Here is a 26,632-nt window from a genome sequence, read left to right on the forward strand (position 1 = left end):
CAGAACATGGAAATGTTATAAATTAGAATCGAATTTATCATATTTCCTGACTTGTGAAAAAATTAAAAAAATTAGAACAATGTCTAATCATGTATTTACTAACTGTTTAACTAAAAAAAAAAGTGTTTGTATATACTGGTAAGCAGATGGGTAGCTGAGTGACCATTCTCTGGTCCATAAGTCAAGCATGGCTGATAATAGTTCTAACATCCTCTCCAGTGGCCGCTACAGGGCCCGCGGCTTGAGGGGGCCCGTGCCGCCAGCCGACATGTCCCCCCCATATGCCCGTTGACGCTGCTTCCAGCCGTTGTGGCTGCTACAGCGGTAGCGCCGCTGCTACGGAGCCCACGCCGCCGAGCCTCTAACATGTATGGGCAGGGCGACAGGCCCTCTCATGCCCATAGGCGTTGCTAGCACAGGAGGGGGCCCCGGTGCTAGCGACAGCCACTCCGTCTTGCAGTAATTGTAACTGCGTCTATAGCACGCAGGTACAAATACATGCATTAGCGCCGAATGGCCGGGCATGTGCCTTACAATGACGCTGATTGGCGGGGCAAAATTAATGACTTCATCGCGCCGATTCCGTGCTTGAAAGGCGCTGATTGACGGGGCAAGTCATTCTGCCCTGCCAATCAGCGCCTTTGAATGACGTGTCGTTCATCTCCAGCAGACCTGCTCAGAAGAGATATGTAGGTCAGCACAGTGGCTCAGTGGTTAGCACTATTGCCTTGCATCTCTGGAGTCCATATGTGGGCACTATCTAAAGAGGGCTGTATGTGAGGCACTATCTACAGGGGCTTCTATGTTGGGCACTATCTACAGAGGCATGGTTCTGGAGCCGTATATGTCAGAGCTTGGTTCTGGATCTGTAATTATATAGGATATATTTATAATAACAAAATTGCAGAACAGATGGAATTGTTATCAATTCATTGTATATTTCATGCGAACCTGTCTGGTAGTTTTAACCCCTTAAACCGCCACCATGCGGTAATACATGACCTGAAAATATTTCCAAACATTCCCTTGTATGTTTTTTTCAGATGCAGCAAAATATTTAAAATCCACTTTTAAAATGGCACATGCTATATGCTAATTACTCATTAAAGGGTCATGGGGCGGCACCGCTATCTTGAAGAGTCACATAGTCCTGCCTCCAAACCCACCTTTCTATGTTTGATTGACAACATCACCCTGGCTGATATAACTTTCTCGGATGCGCCATTGCCTTGTACTACTTGGGGGGCTGTGTGACACTATACACAATGGGGGGGGGCTGTGCTGCGCTATCTACTAAGCTGTGGCTCTATCTACAGGGGGCTGAGTGTGGCGCAATCTACAGGGGTCTGTGTGTGGCACTCTCTACTAAGGGGGGCTGTGCTGCGCTATCTACTAAGGGAAGGCTGTGTGGCACTATACAAGGGAGGGGGGCTGTGTGGCACTATATACAGTGGGAGCTGTATAGCACTATATACAGAAGGGGCTTTATGGCGATATGTACAGGGGGCTGTATGGCACTATCTACAAGGGGGAGGTGGGGGGTGCTATCTACAAATGGGATGTGACACTGTCTATAGGCAGGGCTATATAGCACTGTCTACAGGGGGGCTGTATGGCACATTCTACAGGGGGCACTATATATAAGGGGGGCTGCTTGTGGCACCCGGAGTGGGGGGCCTGGTCAAGAGAGTCTTTCCTAGTTACGCCCCTGATCCTCTCCATAGTTACTGTAGGAAGAGCAGCTCTGAGGCACACGCTGCTGTTCGAGCAAGTAAAATATTGTGTAGACTAAAAGAAGATGAACTTTTTGAAGTAAAGTTGTATTATTTGGACACATTTGCAGCTGTAGAATTTGCTCACATGAAGTAGATGCATTAACAGGGTATACACCCCAATCTGTTACATTTGCACAGGGTAGAGATACCTGCGCACTGTTCACATGCTGCATCGGTAATATCAGAATTACCCTTCTAAAGATTTGATATAAAATTATGGCGAATATACTATATTTTTCAGAGCTCTCAGTGGGGGGTGGAGCCCATATTAAGTTTTCCTATGGGTCTGTGTAATTTCTGTGTACAAACCTGGTCCAAACAAAAGTTTTTACGCTATAGGTTATTATGCGATGCTGACTGTGACCAGTAGAGTTGCTATCTATTCATTACAAGGGATGATAACATGTATTGACTTTCAGGAGTGAAAAAAATAATATTTGGGTTTATATTAGAATAAATATGTTTTAGGTCTATCGTCACACTGGGGTTGAAAACCAGACGAGGAGGGGAGAGCCTGCATTTGTCTAATATGTAGATCCCCTCACCTGACTTATTGGAACTATGGATATAATGAGCTTAATAGTAACGGTTATGACTGTTATGTTTTTGTTCCCCTCCCCCCCCCTATTTTTGTTTACTTCTTTTTTATTTTTATTATTTATTTATTTTTATTTTTATTGCTTTATCCCATTATTTGATCTTTCTCGATGTCATGTACTTTTTGTACCCCTTAATGGAAAATGTTAATAAGAACAATTTTGAAAAAAATAGGTTTTAGGTATCCAAGAAATGGAGCTCTCACCGACCATTGTAGTTCATTGAATTGCTGATTAATTCTTATATCAAGACTGGCTATGGAAAGTGTGTGTGCCATTAGATCAGGCTACACAAGCAACTGGAGTTCGGTATTTCACTAAAAAAACATAAATATTACATCCAAGAGAAGGGAAGCAGACAGGGTCAAAACTCTCCTAGGAGGAATTGATGTTTGGAAAGGATCTGACCTGTGAAATCAACGACATTTCAATCAACCTCAAGATATAGAAAGTCCTTCTGTCATTGTTAGAATTTCCATGTGAATATGGGTTCCAAAAAGTGGGAAGATGAGCAAATTATAGTACTAAAAGCCTTACCCGTTAAAAATTCCTCCCATCTACTGTATGTAAAATGGAATAAAACACAGGTATTGGCAACAAGAGGTCCGCAGGTTACCAGCAGAACATCTATATGGATTATGTATTGCCACTGGGTATCGCAGTCAAATCCCAGTTAAAACATCTGCTCTTTGAGAATTGGTTTCCATAATATTTGTCCTATCAATACTACAGAAAAGAGAAAGTAGGTGGCGGGAATTGGCTGCATTCTGCATTGGGTGCTATGGGATATGTCACGGTGCAAATAAAGTGATAGTTATTCAGTCGCAAAGTCAAACAAATCATTTGTCTGGGGTCATAACCTCATGTCAAAGTCTGGAAGTCATCTCAAACCTACTCAAGGCGTTTCAATCCATTCAGCTGCCTCTTCTGTTGCTTTCCTTCAGTAGAACATTTAAAATGGTCAAGCAACCGGTCATCTGGGTGGCATTGGGACTATTTGTACATAATGTTGTCCAACTTAAAAGGGGTTTTCTCTTAATAATAATAATAATAATAATTTATAACCTATCTCTATGGGGCTATCTTCGGCAGCCCCACAGAAAGTGAATGGAGAGGTGGCCAAGCGTGCGCAGTACCAGTCCATTCACATAGGGGGCTTGGGGATCCCTGTTATCGGTATTGGTAGGGGTCAGTTGTCTTTTGTGGGGCCAAATGTAGTTTTTAATGGTACCATTTTGAGGTACATATAGTTTTGGGGTACATTTTTTGGGGTGGAGGGAAAAGTGATTTTTTTACGACGTTCATCGTGCAGGATAAATAATGTTATATTGTGGTATTTCACACTTTTACGGGAGTAGTGATACCAATTATGTTAATTTTTTATTTTTTTTTTACATTACTTTAGGGGAAAGTGAGGTTTTTATCTTTTTCTTTTGCTTTATTAGTAAAAACTGTATTTAACTCATTTTGGATTTTTTTAAGTCCCACTAGGGGACTTGAGTAAGCGATCGTTTGTGCAGTACCCTGCCATACTTATGTACTGCAGTTTATTGTACGTTTTCCACTTTTCTATTAAGCCCTTAGGCCCCAGGCTGCCATAGCAACCATTGGCACACCGCCATTTGGTGGCCAGGCAAAGACAGCGGGGACTCCCCCTTTTCTAACGTCTTAGAAGACGCTATTGACCGTGGAATCTCAGTGGTATGAGATATATAAGAAATAACTCCGATCCCGGCCGTTACAGTGAGGTGTCGGCTATAACATACAGCCGACACCTGCTGTGTCTGGAGAGGGTTCAGCCTGTGAGCCTGCTGAATATTTCCCCTTCCTGGCTATGACGTACAGTTACGTCAAATATCGGGAAAAGGTTGAGATACAACACAGCCAAGATGCATAAAGAAAACTAGGATATAGGTAAGGCCCAAAATATAGGACATTGGGAAAAGTGATGCAGTTTATATTAAATGAATACAATATTAGAAAATACGAAAACACAACAAAATGATGTCATCAGCTTCTGAATGGTTTGTGAGTGTCTAGGAAGTCTTCCAGGATCAACATCTGCAATGGCTGGGCTTCTCTAATACCGTATAATAAACAATAATAAGTCATCTACATCGTTTTCATCAGTGCGCACATCGTTTCTGAGCTCCTGAAACATGACCTAAGATTGTTCACAAGGAAACAGATGTTGATTATTATTTCTTTCATAACTTGCCCAAGTATGAGAAGAAGATGAGCCTAGAGACATTAAATTCATATAATAGACATTCATCAAAGACCCACAACAGGGACTGTGAAAACACAGAAGGCTCATACCGAGCGAGACCACAAATATAATTCATCCTGTGCTGGAATAATGTCCCCCGGGAGCCACTCCTCAGTTCTACAAGGGTTTGAATACTGATTATAAAATAACAAATAGAATAAAACATTACTAGGGTTGAATTCATGGGAGTCTTGTAAGAGGGGATAGATATGCGGCCCACCCATTATGTGGTTTTTATTTTTTATAGCATTTTAGTTTGTTATCTTAATCATATATTTAGCTATTCTACATAGGACTGACATATTAACCTTGAACAGACCAGTAGTCTGCATATTATTGTTTTAATGTACATTTCCAATAGTCTGGTATACCCAAGTGTTAATCTCAGGGACCACAGATACACTATATGAACAAAAGTATTGGGACACACCTTTTAATCATTGCAGTCGGGTGTTTCATTCAGTCCCATTGCCACAGGTGTATACAATCCAGTACCTGGCCATGCAGTAGCCTTAAGGCTGGGTTCACACGAGCACATTAACGTCCGTAATGGACGGACGTATTTCGGCCGGAAGTCCCGGACCGAACTCAGTGCAGGGAGCCGGGCTCCTAACATCATAGTTATGTATGACGCTAGGAGTCCCTGCCTCTCCGTGGAACTACTGTCCCGTACTGAAAACATGATTACAGTACGGGACAGTTGTCCTGCAGAGAGGCAGGGACTCCTAGCATCGTACATAACTTCGAAAATACGTCCGTCCATTACGGACGTTAATGTGCTCGTGTGAACCCAGCCTTAGTGTATGTTCACACGTAGTGACCAAAAACGTCTTAAAATACGGACCTTTTTTTTAAGGGAAAACAGCCCCTGATTTTCAGACGTTTTTTGAGCAACTCGTGTTTTTCGCTGCGTTTTTCGCGGCGTTTTCGCTGCGTTTTTTACGTCCGTTTTTGGAGCTCTTTTCATTGGAGTCTATGAGAAAACGGCTCCAAAAACGTCCAAAGAAGTGTCCTGCACTTATTTGACGAGGCAGTCAATTTACGCGTCGTAGTTTGACAGCTGTCAAACGTCGACACGTAAATTACAGGTCGTCTGCACAGTACGTCGGCAAACCCATTCAAATGAATGGGCAGATGTTTGCCAACGTATTGTAGCCCTATTTTCAGACGTAAAACGAGGCATAATACACCTCGTTTACGTCTGAAAATAGGTCATGTGAACCCAGCCTTACAGACATTTGTGAAAGAATGGGTCGTTGTAAAGAATTCGTCATGGTCGTGGTCCTGTAATAGGATGTCATCATGGCAACAAGTTAGTTCATGACATTTCTTTTCTCCTAGATATTCCATGATCAACTGTGAGTGGTAGTATTGCAAAGTGGAAGTGTTTAGGAACTACAGGAACTCCGTCATGAAGTAGTGGACCACGTAAAGTTACTGAGCGGGGTCGCCGAATGCTGAGGCGCATAGTGCATAAAAGTCGCCAACTCTCTGCTGACTCAATAACTGTAGAGCCCCAAACCACCTCTGACATTAACATCCGCACAAAATCTGTGCCCTAGGAGCTTCATGGCATTGGTTTCCGTGGCCGAGCAGCTGCATGCCAGCCTTACATCACCAAGCACAATGCCAAGTGCCGGATGGAGTGGTGTAAAGAATGTCACTACTGGACTCTGGAGCAGTGGACGTGTTATGTGGAGTGACGAATCACCCTTCTCTATCTGGCAGCTGGATGGATTAGTCTGGGTTTGGTGAATGCCAGGAGAACGTTACCTGCCTGACTGCATTGTGCCAACTGCAAAGCTTGGTGGAGAAGGTATAATGCTATAGGGTTGTTTTTGTGGAAACAGTTTGGGGTTCGGCAATTATTTGTTCCTGCATGACTGTTCCCCAGTGCACAAAGCAAGGTCCATAAAGACACGATTGGGGGAGTTTCATGTGGAAGAACTTGACTGGCCCGGACAGAGCCCTGATCTCAACCCCATCCAACACCCTTGGGATGAACTAGAATGGAGATTGTGAGACAGGTCCTCTAGTCCAACAACAGTGACTGACCTCACAAATGCTCTTCTGGATGAATGGGCAAATTTTCCCACAGACACCCTCCAAAATCTTGTAGAAAGTCTTCCCAGAAGAGTGGAAGCTGTTTTAACTGCAAAAAAGCTGACCCTTCTTTTAAGAGCACTGCGCATCTCGGACATGAAAAACTGTCCGAGGTGCATCCGTGCTCAGCGCTGTGGGACGCGATGTTACGCATCCCCCATAGTTGAGAGTCTATGGAGGGATGCGCGAAAAGAACAGACATGTCCTATTTTCGCACGGACCCTTCACACGGTCCGTTGAAACAATGGCTGTGTGAACGGCCACATTGAATTACATAGGTCCGTGGGATGGCCGCTGTTTAAACGGCCGTCCCACGGACGTTTAACAAGCTCGTGTAAATAAGCCCTAATCCTGATATCCGTGGTCCCTGTCACTTCCAAATGGCTTAATCGCTGCTAAGAAGAGCTCTCTGCTGACAAAGACAACTTTGCTAATTTTTTAACCCATTGAGTAATGTGTCAACATACATGCACCCAAACTCTGAACTGATGCCTTTTTGCTAGACATACAGCGTGTGTTAAAAACAGGATTTTGTGCCTTTAAAGTAAATTAATTACTACTAACAAAAGGCAATTTTAGAAAAATTGAGGGACTGAACCTGCACAAGAAGTGTGTTGTAGGTGTAAACCGAGGTATTTGTAAGGCAGGGAGGTTTTAGCCACAAGTGAGGACAGTAGGCCTAGATATGAAGCAAATACTCTGTTTACTGACAGTTGTATACAGAAACGTCCACAAGGGTTGCAAACAATTTCTCACAGACGAAAGACACCAACTTTACTTCCGGACAGAGCCTTTTAATTCGCTAATAGCGTCCTCTTTATTTTCAGGAACATTCTTTATATGGCTTTTTGCGGGGAGGCTACCTGACAACTCCACCCGCAGTATTGAAATGTCTTGAGTGGGGAGACTCCCTGGCAACTCCACGCGCCATTGCTGGACCCACTTAGATTCAGGGTCTCCCCTTCATCTTGTGTTTGCCAGGACTTATATTGCCCACAGGGTCAAGACCCATGAGCTGAACCCCGATTGGTGGGAACAGACGCCTTTTATCACTTTAGCATCGCCCAGTGTAGGGCTTGCAGAATCCATTGCTGGTGTGTCCTTACACTGTTGTTGGCACAGAAAATACTGTAAAATACTGGAAGATGGCATCTGGGCCATTTCTTCAAGCCAGAGCGAGCCACCATTACCTGCAATAAAGAGCACAAAACAAAGAAATAAAGCAATAACAAGAATATACAACATTAGCAACATTCTAAACATGTGGAAGAAAACAAGTTAAACATGCAAAACTCTTTACATTTAAAGTAATATTAGCATCTTCACTGAGGAGGGGCTACTTCATACTCTTATATCTCTCCCAGTCTTAATTGGTGCCGTCCTTGGCACCAGGACACTCAGCAACAGCTGGACGGCCAAAACTGTAACAGCAGAAAACATAACACAGTCACTTTTCACATAAGCGGAGCCCTCAACCAACAGTCCCTGAAGACCGTCTTAGGCTCAGTCTAGTCGTTCTTACTTGGGCCTATTATTGGCCCTAACCTTCCACGGCAGTACCTCAAGGGTAGAAAGAGTTCTCAGAGCCACTGATCTCTAGATTGACTGCACAACAGGGCTAAACTACAGGTATAACCACCTCGCCTGTTGTTGGATTTTCGGGATGGCAATTATGTCAAACTCTCGATAATGAATGGAATCCAGACTTTCCTGTTGCCCAGTTTTGGTAAAAACTGGGCGAAAGGGAAAGTCTGTACGGATGGCTTATGTTCCTTGGTAGGGACAACAACATACGGCCCATAGGTGGGAGGCACTTTAGGCCGCTCAGGCGACAACAGTCCTGGTGGTGGGGCAACACCTCAAGCTCCATCCTCCTCCAATTTCTCAGGCTCTTTGTGGCCCCTAAGTGAGCCACCATAACCTGCAGCAAAGAGCACAATACAAAGAAATAAAGCAAACACAAGTATAGACTGTACGTATACCACATTAGCAACTGTCCATCTCCAGGATCTGAACCTGTGAAAGAAAACATTCACAACTCTTTACTTTTAAAGGAACAGTAGCATCTTCACTGACGAGGGGCTATTCCACCCTCTTACACAGTAACTGCAGGAGGTTCTTAGAGCAAGTTTACCTTGTGTGGCCAGAAAAGTAGATCATAGTGCTAGCATCAATATCAGAACCTCCAAACCTCACTTTCTCAGTTGTCCTAGCAGAAGGTTCTCCTCTGCTATTCCCCTTGTAAGGCTGGATTCACATGAGGTCATTACATCCGTAATTGACGGACGTATTTCTGCCGCAAGTCCCGGACCGAACACAGTGCAGGGAGCCGGGTTCCTAGCATCATAGTTATGTACGATGCTAGGAGTCCCTGGCTTGCTGCCGGACAACTGTCCCGTACTGTAATCATGTTTTCAGTACGGGACAGTTGTCCGGCAGCGAGACAGGGACTCCTAGCATCGTACATAAGTATGATGCTAGGAGCCCGGCTCCCTGAACTGTGTTCGGTCCGGGACTTGCGGCAGAAATACGTCCGTCAATTACGTACGTAATGACCTCGTGTGAATCCAGCCTTAGTCCATACTGAATGGCACCTGAATGACACAGACTTGCCATACACCTGAGTATAAAGTTATTGCCCTTCTGTATTTTTCATGTTTTAAAGCATATTTATTTCCCTTTACCCATGAATATACTAGTTGGAGATATAAACTCTTTACAGATGTTGTCCTTGAACCCTGGACCCCATGGGTGCAAGGCAACAATGCTTTCCACTGAGTTACCTTGAACATTTATGCCAGTTGCTAATGGAGTCATTCCCTGTGAAACTGGCACCTATAGCTCCTATACATATAGCAGGTCCCAGAAATAAATCTTTGGAAGGGCTACTTACCTCTAATATCCATGAATTACTTATATTTTAGTAACACAGATAAAATCTTCAGGTACTTAAGAAAGTAGTCACCTTCTTGCATTACTTATAACAGGTATCTCAGTCAGAAACTCACTCACCCCAGAGAAGAAAATCCAAGTAGGGACACCAAGCCACCAGGACTGTTCAAAAAGTCTTACTTCTTTATTTCATTGGAATGCTCTGTTTCAAAAAATTGGTCTTTGTAGCCACAATGTCACCACTTTTTGTGCAATTGTGCCTTTCCAATGAGTTTTTTCCATATGGAACTTGTGGACCACACAGGGTCTTTCACTCTACGATATTCACAATGTGGTCCAACATAAGGATTCAATTTGTAAAAGAAACAGAAGCCCATCTAAGGTGGGGATAAAGTTTCAACATGCAGATAACACCATTGTCTTTAGAAGACCATGGGGATATAGTGATGGATGGTCATACTGATATCTCCACACATTGAAGGTAACAAACTGTCACAACATTTACTCACAGCTTTCCATGCAATGAAAATACTCAAAAGAGTTAGGGCTAGTTCACACAGAGTCTTTTGACTAGTTTTTTGACGCGGAAACTGTATCAGAAAATGCGCCAAAAAATGGCCGAAAATGCCTCCCATTGATTTCAATGGGAGGCGGAGGCATTTTTTTCTCGTGAGCGGAAAAATCGGCTCGCGGGGAAAAGATGGGACATGCCCTATCTTCGGGTGTTTACGCCTCTGACCTCCCATTGACTTCAATGGGAGGCAGAGAAAGCGTATTTCATGGCATTTTTTGCCCATGGCGCTCAATAGCCGCGGGCGGAGAACACAGCGAAAATCGACGTGCAGGCAAAAGCAAAATCTGCCTCAAAATTCCAAACGGAATTTTGAGGCAGATTTTCTGCTTGCAAAAAACTCAGTGTGAACCCAGCCTAAGAAGCCCTGGAAGTCTACCTCTAATATCTTTTGACGGCGAGTTGCTACGTGACTCAGGTTTTACCTCATGTTGCCTGCAGGGATATCATTCAGATATGTTAGCGAACTACCGTAATATATTTTATTTCTGTTCATCATTGCAGGACAAGACTAAAATGGACAATAATTGGCAGTTAAAAGAAAAGTTAAAACAAGACCCTCAAACTATGGAGCTAGATGTTTATGCTCAATGCACTATATGTAAAGTCACACCAAAGTCTCTACTGGTCTACGCACTATATATATATATATATATATATATATATATATATATATATATATAAATCCACACCAAATACTCTACTGGTCTATACACTATATATAAACCCAAAGCTTGTCTGGCTCTACCTAATAGAATACAAAGGACATTCCTTGCTCATATGGAGACCCTCCCTCCCAGCACATAAAAGTCATACAATGAAGACATTCCATCAGTCAAGACCTTCTCTTCAGATTTCTTTTGAAAACGGTCTCAACGCATAAGAATTTCGACCCACTGTAATGCCGCTTTCACACAGCTGTAATATAGGCGCATTTTAGCCACAATACCTGGACCTCACGTGGTTTTTCTGAACTGACTTAGATCTCCTTTAGGTTCCAGAACATAAGATGCAAAACTGGAATATATGAGCATTTCGTTCAAACGTACCAATCAAAGCAAGTTACATCTATTATACTTAGGCCAAGGCCGACAGTAACACGTCGATGGTTGTAGCCGTTTTTTCCCATAGGTCAGCATTAAAGTTACAGAGTTATGGTCATAATCATGTCATTTTACCATGACAATCTTTATTCATTTTTATAAATGTTTTCCACAATGTTTGAAGGGAATCTGTCAGCAGTTTTCAGCCCTCAAAACTGCTGACAGTTCTATATAGGGGAGGGCAGTGTAATGATACCTGTTGTACCGGTCATGCAAGTTGCATGAGCATCATACTTATGTACGATGCTAGGAGTCCCTGCCTCTCTGCAGGACGACTGTCCCGTACTGAAAACATGATTACAGTACGGGACAGTTGTCCTGCAGCGAGGCAGGGACTCTTAGCATCGTACATAAGTATGATGCTAGGAGCCCGGCTCCCTGCACTGTGTTCGGTCCGGGACTTGCGGCCGAAATACGTCCGTCAATTACGGACGTAATTAGTGTGTGTGCACATACCCTTAAACATCAAACGGCCACCACAGCGGCACTTGCGATTGTGGTTCCGGAGGAACTAAAACACAATTTCGCAGTCATGCCACTTGCATGACAACAGGTATCGTTACACTGCCATCCTTCTCCTCAATATAACACTGTAGACAGTTTTGATGGCTCAACACTGCGGATACATTGCCATAAATATATAATGGCATAAATACTGAGATAAAGCAATCCAAGGTCTTACCTTTCCAACCTGACTCCTCTCCAGGTGTTAAAAACTCTCCTGGTGCCTAAAGCAGATGTTTCAGGATACAAACCTTGGTCCATGAAGTTCACCATAATAACTCGCCCTAGCATTCATATTCAAAATACATACTCTGCATTTCCTCCACTTCATCCCCATTCCACCCCCTCCCTCAATGGCGCCCTAGACGGCCGCCTACTCTGCCTACCTCTCCTCAGAGCCCTGTCTGGAAATCACACACAAGTTATACAACAGTAAAGCTGTTATGCAATGAAAGTCTATATGTATCCATCTGTACTGATATGTAGATAATCACAGGATCTCTATATCAGCTTTCAAAGAAGGGATTTTACTAGGGTTTATATTAATAAATGTAAGAGCTCCACATGCTCGGTGGCAGTATTTATGTCATCCTATAGAACTCCTTTTAATGTTTTTATGAAAAGACATTCGCTCTGTCATCCGCGATGAGGCGTTTCATGACATAGACATAGTAAATAGTACGTCATACGACATAAAGGCTCTATATTGTTTGATGTTTTTATTTTCGCAGTCAACATGGAAGCTGCAAACTACAAAGTATTTTATGTCACCAGTGGATTGTTTCCATTATTAATCCCAAATACTGCGGCAACTGTCATCCAGATGCAAGAAAACGCATACATTTTCCACTTTACTGTAAAATGCTGAGGTTTTATAACATGTTGAGAGAAAACAGACCTGTATTATCGACATAAGTTAATGGTAGAAATAATTATGTGCACAGCAGGAGCCGAAATGACTGCACAGTGGCCTTAAAGGAGTATACCCAACTTAGACATTTGTGGCATTTCTACAGGAACTGGGACCCACACCTCGAGAACAGGGGTCACCTAACCCCCTGTTCCACCTGGTGAGGTGGTCGCTGGCATGCGTGTGGCTCTCCTCATTCTATTCTATGGGAGTTTCGGAAACAGCTGATCAAGCACTGGAGAGAGCTGCTAGTCCCCGCCTGCAATCTGCGACAAGCGGCCGCCTCCCTAGGGGCAACGGGGTTGCGTGACCCGTGTTCTTGATATAACTGCAATTCACAGGGCTGGGACCTGCATCTATCAGATATTTATGGCATATCCTGTGGATATGCCATACATTTCTTAATTAGAAATGTAGTTTAGTGTATAAGGGTATGTGCACACACAAAATAAAAAATTTCTGAAAATACGGAGCTGTTTTCAAGGGAAAACAGCTCCTGATTTTCAGACATTTTTTAAGCCACTCACGATTTTCGCTGCGTTTTTGGAGTTGTTTTTCTATAGAGTCAATGAAAAACGGCTCCGTCGGAACAGAATGCCATTTTTCTCATTGAAATCAATGGGCAGATGTTTGGAGGCGTTCTGCTTCCGATTTTTCGGCTGTTTTTCGGCCCGAAAAACGGCCGAAAATAAGCCGTGTGAACATACCCTAAAACACCTATACAACTAAAACCTACAAGTTAAGGTGCTGTACACTAGTGTTAAGTGGTCCATACACATTAGATGAAATTCGTCTGAGCCTGCTGCTTTTAGCGGGATTGGCTGACGATCTAATGTGTATGAGGGCCACCCGACTCGAAGGATCAGTCATGTTGGATTTCATTATGCCTGATCGTTTGTTCCCACAGAAGATAAGCATATCTGGCAGTTGCTTTTTCCCCTCTACCCATTGATATAAACTTGCACGTTAGGCCGTGTTCGGAGAAATAACTGTCAAACAATTATTCCATTTGTATGGCTCTATACTCAATATCTCTATATTTTCAAGTCATACATAGCAAATATCTGGGCTATTTTGCACTGAAGGACTAGTTAAGGTGTACCTGTGACCACCTATAATACAGGAGTAAAAAAAAAGTAGCCCCCATTGAATATATTTTTTTCTGGATTAACTAAGTAATGGTTCTACAACACTAATGAGCAAGAAATTGATTATTCGACCCTGCGAAGAAGCACTCCACTGTGACGTGAGGACTCTCTAAGCCAAAATTACTGCTTCCATGACCCCTATAAATATGGCGGAGGTCGGAGGATAAGGATTAAAAGCATTTAAGGCTGAATTTTCCGCCTGCAGTCTACCCATGATCTTTTCTACTACTCACAATCTGATATCCAGGTTTTTTCTGCATTTGCAATCAGCTCTGAAATTTCTTGCCTCATTCTACCTGTTGCAAACCCTCCAAACACAACCAAGAACCTCACCTTTCTCATCAAGTTTTTAACCTAGCCTAACGCCTCCTATAACTATTTCCCGAATATTGACTCTCCTTGACAATGCAGCTATTTAGTCATATTCCCCTACCTCTTGTATAAACCCCTTATTGATAAAGCTTGTAATACACATTAGATAAATGTCAGGCGACAATGCAATGTGTATGGGTTCAATGTATAAGCAGTGTGCAGTAAACTCCAAGGCTCTCTCTAGTGGTGGCTGCAGTCAGACAAATGTTAACTTTTAAATTAATATTTATGTAGTGGATTGGAAACTTTGTACCAGAAAAATAGAGCTCTAACCGCTATAAGAATATTTTAAGAAATTAATCAGCACATCATTTTTTATCTAAAAAAAACTAATGTTAAAAATGGAGATTCACTTTAAGCCAGTATCAGCCATACAGGTCCTTCTCAATGAATTAGAATATCATCAAAAAGTTGAATGAAAAAAGTGAAATTCATACATTACATAACTTCATTACACACAGAGTGATCTATTTCCAGAATTTTTTCTTTTAATGTTGAAGATTATGGCTAACAGTTAATGAAAACCCAGAATTTAGTATTTCTGAAAATTAGAATATTGGGTAATAGTTGAAGATTGTAGACTCATGGTGTCACTCTAATCAGCGAATCAACACAAAACACCTGCAAAGGTTTACTAAGCCTTTAAATGGTCCAACAGTCTGGTTCAGTAGGCTACACAATCATGGGGAAGACTGCTGACTTGACAATTTTCCAGAAGACAGACATTGACACCTCCACAAGGAGGGTGAGCCACAAAAGGTCATTGCTATAGAAGATGGCTGTTCACAGAGTAGTATATCCAAGCATATTAATGGAAAGTTGAGAGGAAGGTAAAAGTGTGGTAGAAATAGGTGCACAAGCAACAGGGATAACAGCAGCCTTGAAAGGATTGTCAAGAAAATGACATTCAAGAATCTGGTGGAAATTCGCAAGGAGTGGACTGTGGCTGGAGTCAGTGCTTTAAGAACTACCACACACAGACGTATCCAGGACATTGGCTACAACTGTCGCATTCCTTATGTCAAGCCACTTATGACCCAGAGACAACGTCAGAAGCGTCTTATCTGGGCTAAGGAGAAAAAGGACTGGTCTGTTGCTCAGTGGTCCAAAGTCCTGTTTTCAGATGAAAGTCAGTTTTGCATTTCATTTGGAAATCCAGGTCCCAGAGTCTGGAGGAAGAGTGGAGAGGCCTCTTAATGTAAGTTGCTTGCGGTCCAGTGTGACGTTTCCACAGTCAGTGATGGTTTGGGGAGCCATGTCATCTGCTGGTGTTGGTCCACTGTGTTATATCAAGTCCAGAGTCAGCGCAGCGTCTAGCAGGAAATTTTACAGCACTTCATGCTTCCCTCTTCTGACAAGCTTTATGGTGATTTCATTTTCCAGCAGGACTTGGCACCTGCCCACACTGCCAAAAGTACCAATACCTGGTGTAACAACCACAGTATTACTGCGCTTGATTGGCCAGCAAACTCGCCTGACCTAAACGCTATAGAGAATGTATGGGGTATTGTCAAGCGGAAGATAAGCGACACCAGACCCAACAATGCAGACGAGCTGAAGGCCGATATCAAAGCAACCTGGGCTTCCATAACACCTCAGCAGTGCCACAGGCTGATCGCCTCCATGCCACGCCGCATTGATGACACCTCAGTAGTGCCACAGGCTGATCACCTCCATGCCACGCCGCATTGATAACACCTCAGCAGTGCCACACGCTGATCGCCCCCATGCCACGCTGCATTGATAACACCTCGGCAGTGCCACAGGCTGATCGCCTCCATGTCATGCCGCATTGATAACACCTCGGCAGTGCCACAGGCTGATCGCCTCCATGCCACGCCGCATTGCTGCAGTAATTCATACAAAAGGATCTCCGACCAAGTATTGAGGGCATATACTGGACATACTTTTCAGTAGGCCTACATTTCGGTAATAAAAATCATTTTTGAAATTGGGCTTATATAATATTCTAATTTTCTGAGAGACTAAATTTTGGGGTTTCATTAACTCTTCGCCATAATCAACAACATTAAAGGAAAAAATGCTGGAAATAGATCATTCTGTGTGCAATGAATCTATATAATATATGAGTTTCACTTTTTGAAATGAATTACTGAAATAAATTAACTTTTTGATGGTATTCTAATTCATTGAGAAGGACCTGTAGGTGGAGTGCAATTTTAAAACATGACAACCTTAAAATGGTTATATAGTCATAATAAGCTTTGACCTTGATAAACTGGCCCCATTTCTGGTTCATATCCTGATATGCAGAGTACACGGATGTATGATATAAACCATCATGTTTTAATATCCTCTCCTCTGTTGAACTTTAACAGTAATTAATGTGAAACTGCTGCGGGGGCTTCTTGGAAGATGGCAGGCATTGTCACCATTCAGAAGAGCCCCATCGCCACACATTGTACTAATCTCACATGCCTGTGGCTTTTGGATACTGTTATTTCAATAAAGCATTTTAATATACCGCCTTCTGATGTCTTGTATTCTTGGTTTGGAATAATTAAAATGTCTTTGACAAACTTTTAATGATTGAAATTCTGCTAATCCGCTTTCCATCTTGATTTCATCGGATGCGGATGCGTGCGGTTTTTTGTGTGCTAGGTTTTCATACAGATAAAATTCAGCATTGTATAATAAGGAAATATAGTTTGCACGCACGGCGCATTGCGTTCACCCACATCTCTACTCTACCCGAGCAACAAAACCTGTCCTGGTCATGTGATGGACGCACAGGTGCATGGCTAGTTACAAGACATAGCTCTGATGACTGTACTGTAATGACCCCGCACCTGTGTGTCCATGATTTGGACAGATTTTTACAAGTAAATATAAGAGGTTTCTAATGGATGTCTGCAAGCAGAGATCTTAAAAACGATGTAATATTCCATTAAACAAAATGAATTATTATACAGCGGTATGTAAGTGCATGACAGTTTTAGATTATCACTGCATTTATTCAAGTTACAAAGGTATCCAATGGCCATAATAACCATCTAGGTGTCTTTTTTAATTTCCAGGCAAGCTTGGAAAAATGAAGGTTGTTATCCTAGGCCACATTATAGGAAAGGCACACAGGGCAGTCGCCCTGGGGCCTCCACCTCCTGAGAGGCCTCTACCATCTCCTTTGTAAAATTATTCAAACAAATGAATAGGATACATCAAAAAAGTATATTAACAATATAAGTCTTTGTTCACATCAGCGTTGGGGTTCTGTTCGTTGGTTCCGTCTGAACTTTCCGTCAGGGCAAACCATAGCTTTCCGTTAGCATTACCATTGTTTTTAATGGTAACGCTTCCGATGCTAATGGTTTCCGTTTGTCTCCGTTCCGTAAAGTTTCAGTTTTTTTGACGGAATCAATAACATAGTCGACTGCGCTATTAGCACTGGAAGTGTTACTATTGAAATCAATGATAATGCTAACGGAAAGCTATGGTTTCCATTCGTGGGTTCCCCTGACAGAAAGGTCTGACGGAACCCACGAATGGAACCCCGACGCAGATGTGAACAAAGCCTAATTCTGCAGAAATATTATACGTTAATTTTTTTTAAATGACTAGTCACGGCCGGTAGTCACTAGTGATGTTAAGGATCTGCCAGGCACAGCTTCTGTGTATACGCCCATAGGTAATCAGTCTGCACCTGCTTCTATGTCTGTGAGACTGACTCCATCTTCCACCACTCAGGATGGCAGGCTTAGGAGTGGGAGAGCCTATCACAGCCTGGCCAGACGGAGCTAGCTCCCGCCCTCTGTCTATTTATACCTGCCTTTCCTGTTCCTCCTTGCTTGTGATACTTCTGTTTGGTTTCCTAGGCCTGCTGCAGCTTCTGTACTATTTGACCCTGCTTCATATGACCCTGGCTTACTGACTACTCTCCTGCTCTGTGTTTGGTACCTCGTACACTCCTGGTTTGACTCGGCTTGTTCACTACTCTCCTGCTCTGCGTTTTGTACCTCGTACACTCCTGGTTTGACTCGGCTCGTTCACCACTCTTGTTGTTCACGGTGTTGCCGTGGGCAACTGCCCCATTTCCCTTTGCTTCTGTGTACCCTTGTCTGTTTGTCTGTCGTGCACTTATTGAGCGTAGGGACCGTCGCCCAGTTGTACCCCGTCGCCTAGGGCGGGTCGTTGCAAGTAGGCAGGGACTGAGTGGCGGGTAGATTAGGGCTCACTTGTCTGTTTCCCTACCCCCATCATTACAAGTGATAGTTTATTTACAGCTCAGTCATTCTATTTACTTGTTAGTTACAGGGTGCAGGTCAGTGATATCATAAGAGATCAAATGTAAAAAAACACCACCATCACCACCACATGAAAATAAGTCATTGGAGATATATATATATATATATATATATATATGTATATATATATATATATATATATATATATATATATATATATATATATATATATATATACATATATATATATATATATATATATATATATATATATATATGTATATATAAAGTAGAAATACTTATATATTTTTTTTCTTTATATGTATTCTCTTTCTCTCTTTCAAAAATTAAAGAGAAGGCCCCCTGTCTTGCCCAAGGGCCTCCACCAATCAACGATTATACGTACTCGGGTACTATGGAGGTAGACCATGCGTCTGAAACAGGGCCCTTAGAAAGAGTGGGCCCGTCCCTGGCTGGTTCCCTTCCCTATTGCTATTGGGTTTCAAAAACTAATGCAGGACTCCCCTTTATAGGAACACAAAGGGTAGGGAATTGGGGTGCGGAGAGAGAAACAAATGTGTGGCCCTTCTGTCCTGGGTGGCAAAACTATCAAATCACCTGTGGTTTTTAAGAATTGGATTATTATGATTTTTTTTTATACTCTAAAATAGGTCCAGAGGCATAATTACAAGCTTTAGCGCCTCAATGCAACTCTGCAACTGGGCCCCTATCTACCATTTAAAATACTGGTGTCTTCTTTTGTGGCACAAGGGTTTTTTGGATCCCTCAGGCACCAGGGTCCAGGTGCCACTGCTACCTCAGCACCTGCTAGATTAAAGCCTCTGAATGGGCCCACAGTCACCCTATTTTAATATACTTTTTATCTTTATTTATAGTGAAATCCCTGGACATCCTTGATCTTGAATTTATATGTCAAGTAATGCAGGCCCATGCAAGCAGTCTTAGCTATTTTGTGATGGGGCCAATCATTAAATGGACATTTTGGACTTGGCCTTAAATAAGCTTAGATGTGGATATCCGATAAAAGCCCTTTATTGTCAGTGTAAATTAGGATGGTGACACATTTGGAAAAGACACAGATGTCATCAATTTTACAGAGGAAACATATTGCTTCCTTTAGTATTTTTTGGCAGGAATGGCCCGCGTCATGTGGATATAATCAATTATAGTTTACAAACAAAAGGGATAGCAAAATAAGTGCTGCTGACATCAGAGGATTAACAAGTAATAACGCGTTTTGACACTGCACTAGTGTCTTCATCAGGTCACAGGTGAGCATGTAATGTTTTTTTTTCTTTTTCAGTGGGCAGTGTTGGGGGCATTATCTGCAGGGGACTCTATGGGGCCTATGTGCAGGGGCCCTATCTATTGGGGACTCTACAAGGGCAGTATCTACAGGGGAATCTACAGGGGACACTATCTACAGGGTGGGCCATTTATATGGATACACCTAAATAAAATGGGAATGGTTGGTGATATTAACTTCCTGTTTGTGGCACATTAGTATATGGGAGGGGGGAAACTTTTCAAGCTGGGTGTTGACCATGGTCAACACCCAGCTTGAAAAGTTTCCCCCCTCCCATATACTAATGTGCCACAAACAGGAAGTTAATATCACCAACCATTCCAATTTTATTTAGGTTTATCCATATAAATGGCCCACCCTGTATAGTGATCACTATCTACAGGGGACTCTACAGGGGGTGCTATCTACAGGAGGCCTATCTATAGAGGACTCTACAGGGGCTCTATCTACAAGGCACTCTACACGGGGCACTATCTACAGGGGGCACTATGTACAAGGGAGCTCCATGGGGGCACCATCTACAGGAGGCTCTATGGGTAGCACTATCTACAGAGGGTTCCATGAGGAGCACTACCTACAGGGGGCTCTATGATAAGCACTATCTACAGAGGGCTCCATGAGGGGCACTATGTACAGGGGGCTCTATGAGGGGCCCTATCTACAGGGGGCTCTATGAGGGGCACGATCTACAGGGGGCATTGTGAGTGGCACTATCTACAGGGGCACTATATGTGTGGTGCTTTACTTTACAGTGTCTGACACAATTTTATTCATGGGCACAGTGTATAGTACTATTATATTCAGGGGCACAGTGTACAGTGCTATTATACTTAGGGGCACAGTGTATGATGCTTTTAAAATCAGGGGCATATTGTGTGGCACCATGAGAATTTTATTTTCATCTATAGGTGCAGAAATGTTGGAAAAGTAGGCAGTGGAAATAGGTCGGGGCCAGGAGGTACGGACTGGAGGGAAAAAAAAAGAGAAATAAAATGACTCCGATCTGAGAAGAGGTCACCTGTGAGTCACTAAATGTAAAGGTTTGTTCTGTCTGTGACTGATCAGCACTGAAGTCACTGTATGATCTGCAGCAAGATGATGGGTGTATTTTTTTTTTGTGAAACAGCAACGCCCAGCATATCCTTACCATTGTTCAGGCCATACTGGTTGCTGCAGTATGTCGTACAAACTTATATGGCAGGGGTTCAACTGAATTTGCACATGATCTCTGGACCGAGCTGTATTTGTGCTTGTGCTGTATATTTGTACTGAGCTTTGTTCTGGTGTTGTATTTATGTACTGAGCTTGGTTGTGGTTCTGTATATATGTATGAGCTTGGTTTCGGTGTTTTATTTATGTACTGAGCTTGGTTGGGGTTCTGTATATATGTATGAGCTTGGTTCTGGTGTTGTATGTATGTACTGAGTCTTGTTCAGGAGATGTTTGTATGACTAAACTTAGTTCTGGTGCTGTATATATATATACTGAACTTTGTTCTGGTGCTGTATTTATATACTGAGCTCGGTTCTGGTGTTGTAATTATGTACTGAGTTTGGTTCTGGCCAGGGGCGGATTATAATGAGGGCAATCTGGGCAAGTCCCCGGGGCCCGAGGATGGAAGGGGGCTCAGTTCGCCGAGGTTCTCCCATAACCGGCTGTTAAAATTACAGATGGTTCAGAGAACTGGGGTGAAGCGGGACCTCTCACCCAATTGTATCCGCGTCCTTAGAATGCGGATACAATAGCTTACTTTAGTGCCGGCGAGACAGGGAACTATCCGTTCCCTTCCTCCCATTCAACACTTTACTAATGACACAGTCTGCGTGATGACATCATCATGCCGACTGCGCTGTTATGCTGGGTGATGCTGTCTGGTCTCTGACCAGTCCTGCGTCATTGGAGGACGGCGTGGGAACGGGGACAGGTGAGAGTGGTTTTTTTTCTGGGCAGCGTTGGGGGCAATATCTACAGGGGGCATTATCTACAGAGGGCATTGTAACTGGCGCTGTCTACAGGGGACATTATCTACAGAGGGAATTGTAATTGGCACTATCTACAGAGGGCATTTTGACTGGCGCTATCTACAATGGGCGTTATCTACAGAGGGCATTGTAACTGGCACTACCTACAGGGGGCATTATCTACAGAGAGCATTGTAACTGGCACTGTCTACAGGGGGCATTGTGACTGGCCCCATCTACAAGGGGCATTATCTACAGAGTGCATTGTAACTGGCGCTATCTACAGGGGGCATTATCTACAGAGGGCATTGTAACTGGCACTATCTACAGGGGGCATTGTGACTGGCACTATCTACAGGGGGCATTGGGACTGGTGCCATCTACAAGAGGCATTATCTACAGAGGGCATTGTAACTGGCACTATCTACAGGGGGTATTGTGACTGGCGCTATCTACAGGGGGCATTGTTAGTGTGTCGTGTTTTAGTTTAAAGTGTTTGACACAATTTAATTCATGGGCACAGTGTATAATACTATTATATTCAGGGGCGCAGTGTATAGTACTATTATATTCAGGGGCACAGTGTATGGTAGTATTATATTCAGGGGCAAATTGTATAATACTATTATATTCAGGGACGCAGGTTATAGTACTATTACATTCAAGGGCACAGTGTATGGTACTATTGTATTCAGGGGCACAGTGTATAGTGCTATTATATTCAAGGACACAGTGTATAGTATATTATATTCAGGGGCACAGTGTATAGTACTATTATATTCAGGGGCACAGTGTATGATACTATTATAATTAGAAGCATAGAGTGTGGCATCATGAGAATTTTATCTTCGTTTATAGGTGCGGAAATTTTGGAAAAGTGAGGAGCCAAAGACGTCTGAGCTGCAAACTGCAGAAATGGGCCGTGCCCGGGAGAAGTCATTCTAGAGGTCTGTACAGGATGGAGAAGAAAAGAGAAAAAGAACGAAAAAAAAATCTGAGACGTCACCTGTGAGTCACTCAATGTCAATGTTTATTCTCCCTGTGACTGATCAGTACTGTAGTCACTGTATGATCTTCAGCGAGATGACGGATGGTAGCATTCTTTTTTTTGTTAAACAGCAACTCCCAACATATCCTAACCATTGTTCAGGCTGTACTGGAAGCTGTCATTTTATGCCGTACAAATTTATACAGCAGGGGTTAAACTGAATTTGTAAATGATCTCTGTACTGAACTGTATTTGTTCTGGTGCTGTATATATGTACTGAGCTTGGTTTTGGGGCTGTATATATGTACTGAGCTTTGTTCTGGTGCTGTATTTATGTACTGGGCTTGGTTCTGGGGCTGTAAATATGTACTGAGCTTTGTTCTGGTGCTGTATTTATGTACTAAGCTTTGTTCTGGTGCTGTATTTATATACTGAGCATGGTTCTGATGCTGTATATATGTACTGAGCTTTGTTCTGGTGCTGTATATATGTACTGAGCTTGTTTCTGGTTGTGTATTTATGTATTGAGCTTGGTTCTGCTGCTGTATATATACTGAGCTTTGTTCTGGTGCTGTATATATGTACTGAGCTTGGTTCTGGAGTTATATATATGTACTGAGCTTGATTCTGGTGCTGTATATATGTACTGAGCTTGGTTCTGGCACTGTATTTATGTACTGAGCTTTGTTCCGGTGCTGTATATATGTACTGAGCTTGGTTCTGGGGCTGTATATATGTATTGAGCTTTGTTCTGGTGTTGTATATATGTACTCAGCTTGGTTCTGGTGTTGTATTTATGTGCTGAGCTTCGTTCTGGTGCTGTATTTATGTGCTGAGCTTGGTTCTGGGGCTGTATATAGGTACTAAGCTTGGTTCTGGGTCTGTATATTTGTACTAAGCTTGTTTTTGTATCTATATTTACCTTATCTTAAGGTAAAAGTGATGTTAAATCTACTTTTACCTTAAGAGAAGGTAAATATATACAGTATACTAAACCCAAAAAACTGTGGAGGAATCAGCACAGGACTGATCAGCACTGAAGTCACTGTATGATCTGCAGCAAGATGATGGGTGTATTTTTTTTTTGTGAAACAGCAACGCCCAGCATATCCTTACCATTGTTCAGGCCATACTGGTTGCTGCAGTATGTCGTACAAACTTATATGGCAGGGGTTCAACTGAATTTGCACATGATCTCTGGACCGAGCTGTATTTGTGCTTGTGCTGTATATTTGTACTGAGCTTTGTTCTGGTGTTGTATTTATGTACTGAGCTTGGTTGTGGTTCTGTATATATGTATGAGATTGGTTTCGGTGTTTTATTTATGTACTGAGCTTGGTTGGGGTTCTGTATATATGTATGAGCTTGGTTCTGGTGTTGTATGTATGTACTGAGTCTTGTTCAGGAGATGTTTGTATAACTAAACTTAGTTCTGGTGCTGTATATATATACTGAACTTTGTTCTGGTGCTGTATTTATATACTGAGCTCGGTTCTGGTGTTGTAATTATGTACTGAGTTTGGTTCTGGCCAGGGGCGGATTATAATGAGGGCAATCTGGGCAAGTCCCCGGGGCCCGAGGATGGAAGGGGGCTCAGTTCGCCGAGGTTCTCCCATAACCGGCTGTTAAAATTACAGATGGTTCAGAGAACTGGGGTGAAGCGGGACCTCTCACCCAATTGTATCCGCGTCCTTAGAATGCGGATACAATAGCTTACTTTAGTGCCGGCGAGACAGGGAACTATCCGTTCCCTTCCTCCCATTCAACACTTTACTAATGACACAGTCTGCGTGATGACATCATCATGCCGACTGCGCTGTTATGCTGGGTGATGCTGTCTGGTCTCTGACCAGTCCTGCGTCATTGGAGGACGGCGTGGGAACGGGGACAGGTGAGAGTGTTTTTTTTTCTGGGCAGCGTTGGGGGCAATATCTACAGGGGGCATTATCTACAGAGGGCATTGTAACTGGCGCTGTCTACAGGGGACATTATCTACAGAGGGAATTGTAATTGGCACTATCTACAGAGGGCATTGTGACTGGCCCCATCTACAAGGGGCATTATCTACAGAGTGCATTGTAACTGGCGCTATCTACAGGGGGCATTATCTACAGAGGGCATTGTAACTGGCACTATCTACAGGGGGCATTGTGACTGGCACTATCTACAGGGGGCATTGGGACTGGTGCCATCTACAAGAGGCATTATCTACAGAGGGCATTGTAACTGGCACTATCTACAGGGGGTATTGTGACTGGCGCTATCTACAGGGGGCATTGTTAGTGTGTCGTGTTTTAGTTTAAAGTGTTTGACACAATTTAATTCATGGGCACAGTGTATAATACTATTATATTCAGGGGCGCAGTGTATAGTACTATTATATTCAGGGGCACAGTGTATGGTAGTATTATATTCAGGGGCAAATTGTATAATACTATTATATTCAGGGACGCAGGTTATAGTACTATTACATTCAAGGGCACAGTGTATGGTACTATTGTATTCAGGGGCACAGTGTATAGTGCTATTATATTCAAGGACACAGTGTATAGTATATTATATTCAGGGGCACAGTGTATAGTACTATTATATTCAGGGGCACAGTGTATGATACTATTATAATTAGAAGCATAGAGTGTGGCATCATGAGAATTTTATCTTCGTTTATAGGTGCGGAAATTTTGGAAAAGTGAGGAGCCAAAGACGTCTGAGCTGCAAACTGCAGAAATGGGCCGTGCCCGGGAGAAGTCATTCTAGAGGTCTGTACAGGATGGAGAAGAAAAGAGAAAAAGAACGAAAAAAAAATCTGAGACGTCACCTGTGAGTCACTCAATGTCAATGTTTATTCTCCCTGTGACTGATCAGTACTGTAGTCACTGTATGATCTTCAGCGAGATGACGGATGGTAGCATTCTTTTTTTTGTTAAACAGCAACTCCCAACATATCCTAACCATTGTTCAGGCTGTACTGGAAGCTGTCATTTTATGCCGTACAAATTTATACAGCAGGGGTTAAACTGAATTTGTAAATGATCTCTGTACTGAACTGTATTTGTTCTGGTGCTGTATATATGTACTGAGCTTGGTTTTGGGGCTGTATATATGTACTGAGCTTTGTTCTGGTGCTGTATTTATGTACTGGGCTTGGTTCTGGGGCTGTAAATATGTACTGAGCTTTGTTCTGGTGCTGTATTTATGTACTAAGCTTTGTTCTGGTGCTGTATTTATATACTGAGCATGGTTCTGATGCTGTATATATGTACTGAGCTTTGTTCTGGTGCTGTATATATGTACTGAGCTTGTTTCTGGTTGTGTATTTATGTATTGAGCTTGGTTCTGCTGCTGTATATATACTGAGCTTTGTTCTGGTGCTGTATATATGTACTGAGCTTGGTTCTGGAGTTATATATATGTACTGAGCTTGATTCTGGTGCTGTATATATGTACTGAGCTTGGTTCTGGCACTGTATTTATGTACTGAGCTTTGTTCCGGTGCTGTATATATGTACTGAGCTTGGTTCTGGGGCTGTATATATGTATTGAGCTTTGTTCTGGTGTTGTATATATGTACTCAGCTTGGTTCTGGTGTTGTATTTATGTGCTGAGCTTCGTTCTGGTGCTGTATTTATGTGCTGAGCTTGGTTCTGGGGCTGTATATAGGTACTAAGCTTGGTTCTGGGTCTGTATATTTGTACTAAGCTTGTTTTTGTATCTATATTTACCTTATCTTAAGGTAAAAGTGATGTTAAATCTACTTTTACCTTAAGAGAAGGTAAATATATACAGTATACTAAACCCAAAAAACTGTGGAGGAATCTCAGTTTTTTCCAATTCACCCATGATATGGTTCTTTAAATGGTGCCAATAAAAACTACAACCCCTCCCGCAGAAAAATAATCCTTCACACGTCA

General features: G+C 42.6%; 2 protein-coding genes across 2 annotated transcripts in view; both read right to left on the reverse strand.

Moving 5' to 3' along the window:
* RPL35 (ribosomal protein L35) overlaps window positions 1-26,632 on the reverse strand; it is a 210,665-nt gene that overhangs the window by 120,606 nt on the left and 63,427 nt on the right. The gene's annotated exons all lie outside the window — the stretch shown is intronic.
* Window positions 1-26,632, reverse strand: part of LOC142658916 (uncharacterized) — a 97,143-nt gene that overhangs the window by 50,107 nt on the left and 20,404 nt on the right. The window contains exons 2-3 of the mRNA XM_075834525.1: window positions 8,538-8,664; window positions 7,797-7,933 (exon numbers count right to left, since the gene is read on the reverse strand). Of these exons, the coding sequence (XP_075690640.1) occupies window positions 7,797-7,933; window positions 8,538-8,664 (264 nt within the window). The remainder of the gene's footprint in view (window positions 1-7,796; window positions 7,934-8,537; window positions 8,665-26,632) is intronic.

This window comes from Rhinoderma darwinii, chromosome 8 (genome assembly GCF_050947455.1).
Source record: "Rhinoderma darwinii isolate aRhiDar2 chromosome 8, aRhiDar2.hap1, whole genome shotgun sequence".
NCBI classification, from domain to species: Eukaryota; Metazoa; Chordata; class Amphibia; order Anura; family Rhinodermatidae; genus Rhinoderma; species Rhinoderma darwinii.